Below are 10,513 nucleotides of genomic sequence, written 5' to 3'. Positions count from 1 at the left end.
ACCAAGGTCGCTGGCTTGAGCAAGGGGTCACTGGCTCAGATGGAGTCCCACCCTTGTCAAGGAACGTATGAGAAAGCAATCAATGAACAACTAAGATGCCGCAGCAAAGAATTGATGCTTCTCATCTCTCTCTCTTCCTGTCTGTCCCTCTTTCTCTCTCTCACTAAAAGAAAGGAAAAAAATCCTATTTAAAATGTTTTATTTGGTAGGATGGGAGAAAGAGGGAGATGTGAAGAAAGGAGAGAAAAGCAAAAAGGAAATATTGTCAGTAGGAAATGGCCAAATTCCTTTCAGATATGTGATGTTTGCATAAGTAAAATGAAAAGGGGCTGTTTTAATTTACAGAAATCCACCTGCAGAAATTTTCAGAGCTATCTTGTACCTTTCCTAATCCTTCCCTGGTAAGATAAGGGACACCAGCAAGAGTTTGAGGACATGGAAGTCGTGAAATGACATAAGGACATCACCAATAAGTTTGACTCCAGAAAGCTCTGTCTAGGATTTTATTAGACTGCATTTCTCCCCAATATACCTGTATTGGAAGATTGAGACAAAAAGGCACAAACTCACATTAAATAAGGTAATCTAATCAAGTCTACAAAGTGTATTTTGTAAAAGAAGTAGCACTAGGAACTAGTCAATTTAAGTCAGGGAGTCCCAGCAGGGACTGTAAGAGAACTTGGGAAGATATACACATGCCCACAATTCTGACCGTGTCCCTGACCTCTCTGTGAAAAGGCCAGAGCCCAGCACCCCTTCTACAGAGGCACTGCTGCTTGCAGCTGGGACTGTGACCCTGGAAGTCTAATGGAAGCAGTTAATCTGAAGGGCCATCGCACATCCTCAGGTACTACCCTGGAACTGAGCCGTTCATTTAAGCCCCTCTAAGTGCTAGCCAGTTTGGGGCGCTGGGGGTGAAGAGGGAAGGGGGATACTTAAAAGGCTACACTGTTGCCCAGCAGCAACACTATCAGTGGGGATGGACTAGAGCAGGGAAACCCTCATTTTTATGTAGGCTGAAGCCCCAGATCCAACTGACTTCAAATTCTAGTTCAGCTCAAGTGGATGCTTTCAAACTGGGGCAACAGGTGAAGACTGGAGGAACCAAAGAAAAGGCAGATAAAGAGCGAGCCCCCACCAGAGCTGGAGTGATATGTGTAGATCTCAGAAGAGCTGGAGGAAGGAGACTAACTCTGGCCCTCAAAGCACCTAAGCAACTGCTTAGAATATTATCAATTGTTTCTCCCAGGATAACCCACATCTGTACTTCACTTAGTGATGAATGAAGAAGGGAGAGCATTAAGCACAAATATAATTATAGATAATACAGAGTCTATAGGAAAACATTAACATTTTTCTCCAGTAGGAATGCCTCTTAAACCTTCCCAGTTAAATAAATGCTACTAGTAGGTGAGATGTTAATAACTGACAGAACTGCGCCAGATCCATTGCTACTACAGACCTCACGAGGTGGAGAGACTAAAAGAAAAGTGTAACTGAACATCTGGTCCCAAAGAGGCCTCGACGGTTGGAGCTAACCACGCCGAGGGGTCTGAGTCTGTCTACCCTTGCCCCAGGAGGGCCACAGGGAAAGCAGCCTTCCGGATGTTACAGGTACAACCTGTGAGCAACTCCTTTATTGCACTTAGAAATAAGGCAAAACAAACTGACAGAAACATGAGGAGAAATTTTCTCATCCTACTTCTCTGCTTCCCAACAGAGATTTGGTTTCGTTAGCAGCTGCACCCAGGCTAGCATGGACTTGGATCACTGTGCCCAGGAACACTATCCATGGGGATGGACCAGAGCAGGGAAACCCTCAAGTTTATGTAGGAGGGAGCCCCACTTGGCCAACATACTTCACATGTTTTGGGAAATGTTAAGTGACACCACAGCTATCTCATCTCCCATCCAGAAGGCATACCCAGGTTCTTCCAAGTCGAAGGAAACGGAAGCGCTCAGCAGCTTCTATTTCCCCGGAGCCTAGACACTCTCACCGGCCTACTTTGGTCGAGTTCTGTACTACAGTCTCTACTTGCTAATGATTGTCCAGGACAGAACTCAGCCTGGGGGCAGGACGAACTGAGTTCTAGATTCCCAAATCCTTTCCAGAAACTGGAGATGAGGGAACATGTTCTGTTGGAAAAAAGCTTTTTGCATGCTCATTTTGTGCAGCATGAAAAGATCAGGAACCTTGTGTCCTGACCAGCCTCAAAAACAGAGAACAAGAATCTAAGAAAGCACAGAGAAAGGATTATTGCTGAGTGACAGCACCAGCCCAAACGGGAAGAGGAACATGGACACACAGAGTTCCTTGGGTGCAGACTAATTAGTATATATGGGGCAGACTCAATTCTAAGGGCCACACTGGACAGGCCCCTCCAGGGAGAGCTGACCCTGGCATGTTATGGGCTCTGCAGAGATGCAGACAGAATAGGCAACAGGAGGGCTGAGAAGCCATAGATAGTTCTAAGACTAGTGACCAGAGATGCAATGCCTGGCACAGGGGTTATTTGTATTTGTTAATTTTTCAAAACAGAGACTGGCTGGGCCTTGGTTATTTCCTTGGTGCTTAGAGTACTCTAACCATGGATTATTGGGAGCAGAGGTCAGAGTCATGAAGCCATGTTGCTGTTCTGTGGAACTCGGGGAAAAAAACTCTTATTTCTAACTCATCCCCTCTCCCCAGATGAGCACTCAATTTGCAAAGATCTGCCCAGGAAGCAAAATACCTCAGTTTATCCCAAGGTTGAAAACAAACAAACTTAAATCATTTAAATCACCACATCACAAAGGCAGCTATTTTGAAAGACTAAAAATATCACTTGAAAATAAAGAGGGGGCCACACAGAAATGGGTTGAGAACACAATGGCTGGAGTATGAGGAGCTGTAAATACAGCAGCTTACATGCCACATCTCAGAGGAGCAGGTTCCTGTGTACATGGGCTTCATAATACCAGACGGTCTATTTGTTCACAATATTAAAGGGCATCTAGAATTAGCTACAGTAAGGGATCGAAAGTTGCCTGAAGAATGGGCACAGAAAGGCTGCGTCCGAAGATGGCCTGTCACTCAGGAGGGTGGAGCTGCTGGGCCTTCCTGTTGACCACTGTCTTGCAAAACTAGAAGAGAAATACAATTATTAAGGAAGCAACAGAGGAAAACATGACCATTAAATCAATTGGAAAATTTCAAAAGAACGATGTCAGTGTAGCAGAGGTGACTGAGAAGCTGGCATTGCAACAATCTACTTAATCCTAACCTTTATTTCTCGGGAATTCTCCTCAAGCACATAGGGCAGGGAGAGAGTGAGCAGAGGTTTGCATCACTGCTGGTGAGACCCCAGGCCTCCTTGGCTCCTAAGTGCTAGTGGACAGCCAGTTTTTATTTGATAAAATAATCTCTCAGGGCCTAATGGGGAGCAAGGCCTGGTTTTTCATTCTATGACCAAGACCACTCTGAGCTGCTGGGAAAACAGCAGGTCTGGAGGTGTGAAGGGCACTGGGAGCAATTAGAAGGATGGAATTAGGCTGACCAGGTGGTGGCACAGTGGATAGAGCATTGGTCTGGGATGCTGAGGTCCCAGGTTCAAAACCCTGAGGTTGCTGGTTTGAGTGTCGGCTCACCAGCTTGAGCACAGGCTCACTAGCTTGAGTGTGGGGTCGCCGCCTTGAGTGTGGGGTCATAGACATGACTCCATGGTCTCTGGCTTGAGCCCAAGGGTCACTATCTTGAAGCCCAAGGTCGCTGGCTTGAGCAAGGGGTACTGGCTCAGCCGGAGCTCCCTCCCCCAGTCAAGGCACATATGAGAAAGCAATCAATGAACAACTAAGGTGTTGCAATGAAGAATTGATGCTTCTCGGCCCTGGCTGGTTGGCTTAGCGGTAGAGCGTCGCCTGGCGTGCGGGGGACCCGGGTTCGATTCCTGGCCAGGGCACATAGGAAAAGCGCCCATTTGCTTCTCCACCCCCCCCTCCTTCCTCTCTGTCTCTCTCTTCCCCTCCCGCAGCCAAGGCTCCATTGGAGCAAAGATGGCCCGGGCGCTGGGGATGGCTCCTTGGCCTCTACCCCAGGCGCTAGAGTGGCTCTGGTCGTGGAAGAGCGACACCCCGGAGGGGCAGAGCATCGCCCCCTGGTGGGCAGAGCGTTGCCCCTGGTGGGCGTGCCGGGTGGATCCCGGTCGGGCGCATGCGGGAGTCTGTCTCTCCCGTTTCCAGCTTCAGGAAAAAAAAAAAAAAAAAAGAATTGATGCTTCTCATCTCTCTCCCTTCCTGTCTGTCTGTCTGTTCCTCTCTTTAAAAAAAATAAGTAAAATAAATAAATAATAGCCTGACCAGGTGGTGGCGTAGTGGATAGAGCGTCGGACTGGGATGCAGAGGACCCAGGTTTGAGACCGAGGTCTCCAGCTTGAGTGTGGGCTCATCTGGTTTGAGCAAAGCTCACCAGCTTGGACCCAAGGTCTCTGGCTTGAGCAAGGGGTTACTTGGGTCTGCTGTAGCCCCCGGTCAAGGCACATATCAGAAAGCAATCAATGAACAACTAAAGTGCCACAACGAAAAACTGATGATTGATGCTTCTCATCTCTCTCCCTTCCTGTCTGTCTGTCCCTATCTACCCCTCTCTCTGACTCTCTCTCTGTCTTTAAAAAAAAAAAAAAAAGAAGGAACAGAATTAGGGAAGAGCAACAATATGAAACAAGGGACATCCTATCCTGGTCCTATGACCTGGAAAGAAATACTTTCCAGGCTTCTGAAAGATGCTGTCTCTGATGAGGACAGTTACTTAGTGTGGTATCAGGGGGTATAAAGAGGAAGGAAAGAAGCACCAGATACAACAATAAATGCCAACAGACTTTCCTGGGCTGGGGGGGCAGGGGATGTTATCAGTCGGGAGTTAGGAACTGGGGTCCTGGCATGGGGCAGGGGTGTGGGTATAGAGAGTGCCCTAGAATCCCAGCTTCAACTTGAAATGGCTCAAGTTAGGAGAGAAAGAGTTAAGTAGTTGCAGATAAGCTTTAATCCTACACCCACCACCCCCACCCCACTCTGTCTCACCACCCTGTCCATGTCTCTGTCTGGGTAGTTCTTTGTAAAATTACATGTCTCTGAAATGCCCTAACAGTCATAATTTCTTTCAATGGAAGTCCAAGAGCATTATAAGCCTGTTTAATTAGCATGGCAGTCATCATTATTACTAGAGGGCAGGGTGAGAAATAAAGCCAGTTTTCAGACTCTACAGTAAGCTGCTAAGGCCTCGAGGACCCACACTGATTTTGGCACCTATGAGAAACGGGTACATACAGTGCAGAATGGGGAGGAGTGGCCTTAATCATCCGCTGTCATTCCTTTCACTGGGTCCTTTTGTCTCATCTGAAACAAAAAGCAGAAAAAATTAAAGGTTCTTGCTGCTGATAGAACTCTACTGCAGATACGTCCTGCAATTACAATCTGCCAGCAGATAGGGTGGAGCATTTTTTGTGCATAAAGTCCATCAGAAGAATAGAATTCTGCATGAATTGAGCCAAAGCCATACCATTTACAGCCCTGTGTCACTATCTCACCATTCATGATTCCCGTTTCTCTCCCATGTCCCAGTGCTGGTATTTTTAAGTTTCTGTTTCTCTCTTTTTCAATCATTTAACAGATACTTATGAAGCATCGTTTTTGTGCAAGGCACTGCTACAGGCCTGAGGATTGAGCAGTGAACCAAAACAAACCAAGTCTCAACTCAAGGAATTTGCACTCTGGGGACAAGGTGGGGGGAACTAGCAAACTATATGTCAGATGGGGCTGAGGACTGCTGGGATGGAGAACAACTGTGGGGAGCTGGCCATGGAAGGCCTCTGTGATAAATGACATTTCAGTAGAGACCTGAAGGAAGGGAGCGGGAGAATCCTCTGGTTCCCTGGAAATGAGAGGACGGGACGCAGTGTTCAGGCAGAGAGACTAGCAATCCCCTCTCCTGAGCTCTGCTTAGAGGCTTTGCACAGTCAATCAGGTGGGCACAGTATGGCACCAGGGTTTGGCACAAAAACATAGGTAGAGAGTACAGGGGGTAGATCTCAGCTTAAAAGAAGTGTTAAGCTGCTGAAAAACAGAATAGGGTCTTTGGAAGCACTGAGTGGTCCTTGTCACTGGTACCATCCAAGAGTGGACACAGGATTTGTTGAGCCTCGGCTGCGGGAGGGGAAGAGAGAGACAGAGAGGAAGGAGAGGGGGGGGGGATGGAGAAGCAGATGGGCGCTTCTCCTGTGTGCCCTGGCGGGGAATCAAACCCGGGACTTCTGCACGCCAGGCCGACGCTCTACCGCTGAGCCAACTGGCCAGGGCTCATTCAACAAATTTTGAGCATGTAAGAGCATGACCTTTGGAATCAAACTGCCTGGATTGTATTCTGGCTCCATCACTTATTGTGAGAACTTGAACACATTATTTCACTGCTTGCAAAGCCTCAATTTCTATAATAATAAAGCAGAGATAATAACAGCACATATGTCATGGAGTTGTGGTGAAGATTAATAAAGATAATTCATGTAGAGTACTTAGCAGAGTACAAGCAGAGGGCGTGGCACAGAATACGGTGTTATTTCTTTGTTGCAAACACTGTCCTGTAGCATGTGTGTGTACACAAGCTCTGAAGAATCCTGACTTTTAAGCTATAGCCCTCCTCAGAGTTATGTTCCATCCACTAAAATTTTAATACCAGCGGCACACTTTGCAGAGATTCTTTTTTTTTTTTTTTTTAATAGAGACAGAGAGTCAGAAAGAGGGATAGACAGGCAGGAACGGAGAGAGATGAGAAGCATCAATCATTAGTTTTTCATTGCGTGTTGCAACATCTTAGTTGTTCATTGATTGCTTTCTCATATGTGCCTTGACTGCAGGCCTTCAGCAGACCGAGTAACCCCTTGCTTAAGCCAGCGACCTTGGTTCCATCTGTTCCAACTCTGCTCCAGTGAAGCCTTGGCTGAGGGAGGGGAAGAAAGAGACAGAAAGGAAGCAGAGGGGGAGGGGTGGAGAAGTAGATGGGCGCTTCTCCTGTTGTGCCCTGGCCGGGAATCGAACCCAGGACTCCTGCACGCCAGGCCGGCACTCTACCACTGAGCCAACTGGCCAGGGCCCACTGTCATATTTTTTAATCTTTTTTTTTTTTTTTTTTTTTTTTTTTTTTTTTTTTTTTTACAGAGGCAGAGATAGACAGGGACAGACAGACAGGAATGGAGAGAGATGAGAAGCATCAATCATCAGTTTCTCGCACGTTGCGACTTCTTAGTTGTTCATTGATTGCTTTCTCACATGTGCCTTGACCGTGGGCCTTCAGCAGACCGAGTAACCCCCTGCTGGAGCCAGCGACCTTGGGTCCAAGCTGGTGAGCTCTTTGCTCAAGCCAGATGAGTCTGCGCTCAAGCTGGCGACCTCAGGGTCTCGAACCTGGGTCCTTCCGCATCCCAGTCCGACGCTCTATTCACTGCGCCACCACCTGGTCAGGCTGTCATATTTTTTAAAAGACAAAAACTTGACCTAGTGGTATTGGTTTGGAATTGGGGGTATTTTATATGAATATAATATGTAAGATAGATAAATAAATATAAGTGTAAAAGTTCCTGAGCTCTATCCTGGGAGAAGTCCTGGGAGCAGCAATGCCCCAACAGTAATGTGCACACCTCACAGTCCAACACCACCCTCCAATAAAAGGAACCAGGGCTCCTTGCAGATAAGGCCGTTTCTAGTGTTTTGTCACAGAAAGAACAAGACCAGCCTGGGATACCCTGTTGTGTTTCAGGTGAACAAAGGTAACCTCATCAGTAACTAGACAGAAAAAAAATACAATGAAAAGAGCACTGAATCTTTGACATTTTGGCATAAAATAAATTGGATCTAATCATGCAGAATCACTGAACAAATCCAAATTGGGAGACATTCTACAATGACTACCTTATAACCCTAAAAAATGTGAAGGTCGCCCCTGGCCGGTTGGCTCAGTGGTAGAGCGTCGGCCTGGCGTGCGGAAGTCCCGGGTTCGATTCCCGGCCAGGGCACACAGGAGAAGTGCCCATCTGCTTCTCCACCCTTCCCCCTCTCCTTCCTCTCTGTCTCTCTCTTCCCCTCCCGCAGCCAAGGCTCCACTGGAGCAAAGATGGCCCCTGCGCTGGGGATGGCTCCATGGCCTCTGCCTCAGGCGCTAGAGTGGCTCTGGTCACAACAGAGCGATGCCCCGATGGGCAGAGCATCGCCCCCTGGTGGGTGTGCCGGGTGGATCCCAGTCGGGTGCATGCAGGAGTCTGTCTGACTGCCTCCCCATTTCCAGCTTCAGAAAAATACAAAAAAAAAAAAGAAAAAAAAGCGAAGGTCACACATACAGGAGCTGCTGGATGTTCCTCTCATTCCCCCTGCCTCTCTCAAAAAAGAAAAAAAGAAATGAAGGTCATGGAAGTCCAGGAGAAACTAAGAAATGTCACAGATTGAGACTAGAAGGCTAGAGTGTGTGATCCTGGGATCCTGGGTTGTATCATTTACTTTTTTTATTTTTTTTTATTTTTATTTTTTTTTAGCAAAAGAGGGGGTGGTGGAGGGGGAGAGAGAGGATAGAGGAGCATCAATCTGTTCCTTTTTTTTTTTTTTTTTAAAGATTTTATTCATTTTAGAGAGGAGAGAGATAGAGATAGAAGAGGGAGGAGCAGGAAGCATCAACTCCCATATGTGCCTTAACCAGGCAAGCCCAGGGTTTCGAACTGGCGACCTCAGCGTTCCAGGTCGACGCCTCATCCACTGCGCCACCACAGGTCAGGCCTGTTCCTTTTTTAAAAAAATTTAGGGAGAGGAGGGGAGGCAGAGACAGACTCCTCCTTGTGCCCTGACCAGGACCCACCTGGCAAGCCCACTAGGGGGTGATACTCTCCCCATCTGGGGCATTTCTCTGTTGCTCAGCTACTGAGCCAATTTTTTCAGCACCTTAGGCGGATGCAACAGAGCCATCCTCAGCACCCAAGGCCAACTCACTTGAACCAATCAAGCCATGGCTGCAGAAGAGTGAGAAAGAAAGAGAGAGAGAGAGAGAAGGGGGAGGGGTAGAGAAGCAGATGGTTGCTTTTCCTGTGTGCCCTGACCGGAATCAAACCTGGGATATCTATATGCCAGCTCTACCACTGGGCCAACTGGCCAAGGCCCATCTGTACCTGTATGTGCCCTGACCGGAATCAAACCTGGGATATCTACATGCCAGCTCTACCACTGAGCCAACTGGCCAAGGCCCATCTGTACCTGTATGTGCCCTGACAGGGATCAAACTGGCAACCTCTGTGCTTTGGAACAATGCTCTAGCCAACCGAGCTATCTGGCAAGAGATGTATCCTTTACTTTTTAAGGAATGGAGTCTCTGGGTAAAGAGGCATTGCATTCTTCTTGGCATTTTCTATAAGTTTGAAAAAAAAAATTTTTTTTTTTTGTATTTTTCTGAAGCTAGAAACGGGGAGGCAGTCACACAGACTCCCGCATGCGCCGCCTGACCGGGATCCACCCGGCACACCCACCAGGGTCGATGCTCTGCCCATCCGGGGCTTCGCTCTGTCGCGACCAGAGCCACTCTAGCGCCTGGGGCAGAGGCCAAGGAGCCATCCCCAGCGCCCAGGCCATCTTTGCTCCAATGGAGCCTCGGCTGCGGCTGCGGGAGGGGAAGAGAGAGACAGAGAGGAAGGAGAGGGGGAGGGGTGGAGAAGCAGATAGACGCTTCTCCTGTGTGCCCTGGCCGGGAATCGAACTCGGAACTTCCGCACGCCAGGCCGACGCTCTACCACTGAGCTAACCGGCCAGGGCCTGAAAAAAAATTTTTTTGATTGAGGCAGAGATTGAGTCAGACAGAGGGACATATAGGAACAGATAGGAAGGTAGAGAAATGAGAAGCACCAGTTCTCTGTTGTAGCATTTATTTGTTCATTGATTGCTTTTTCATATGTGCCTTTGAGGGAGGGGTGGGGGGGCTTACAGCAGAGTGAATGACCCCTTGCTCATGCCAGCGACCCTGGGCTCAAGCCAGAGACCTTGGGCTTCAAGCCAGCGACCTTTGGGTTCAAGCCAGCAACTAGGGGGTCATGTCTATGATGCCATGCTCAAGTCAGTGACCCTGCACTCAAGCTGATGAGCCCGCGCTCAAGCCGGTGACCTCAGGGTTTCAACTTGGGTCCTCCACATCCCAGTCTGACGCTCTATCCACTGCACCATTCAAGCAAAGTTTGAAATTTTTTTTTTTAATTTATTCATTTTAGAGAGGAGATAGAGAGAGAGAGAGAGAGAGAGAGAGAGAGAGAGAGGAGAGAGACAGGGGGAGGAGCTGGAAGCATCAACTCCCATATGTGCCTTGACCAGACAAGCCCAGGGTTTCAAACCGGCGACCTCAGCATTTCCAGGTTGATGCTTTATCCACTGCGCCACCACAGGTCAGGCAAAGTTTGAAATTCTTTAAAAAATATTTTTTAATTTAGTGAGAGGAGGGGAGGCAAAAACAGACTCCCTGCAT

At 48.0% G+C, this 10,513-nt stretch overlaps 1 protein-coding gene across 1 annotated transcript in view; it reads right to left on the bottom strand.

Moving 5' to 3' along the window:
• Positions 1-489: 489 nt before the first annotated feature.
• PITPNA (phosphatidylinositol transfer protein alpha) overlaps positions 490-10,513 on the bottom strand; it is a 49,901-nt gene continuing 39,877 nt past the window's right edge. The window contains exons 11-12 of the mRNA XM_066263078.1: positions 5,302-5,370; positions 490-3,123 (exon numbers count right to left, since the gene is read on the bottom strand). Coding sequence (XP_066119175.1) covers positions 5,326-5,370 — 45 coding nt within the window. The 3' untranslated portion in view covers positions 490-3,123; positions 5,302-5,325. The remainder of the gene's footprint in view (positions 3,124-5,301; positions 5,371-10,513) is intronic.

Source organism: Saccopteryx bilineata, chromosome 2 (assembly GCF_036850765.1).
Source record: "Saccopteryx bilineata isolate mSacBil1 chromosome 2, mSacBil1_pri_phased_curated, whole genome shotgun sequence".
Taxonomy (NCBI): domain Eukaryota; kingdom Metazoa; phylum Chordata; class Mammalia; order Chiroptera; family Emballonuridae; genus Saccopteryx; species Saccopteryx bilineata.
This window is presented reverse-complemented; position numbering and strand designations above follow the sequence as displayed.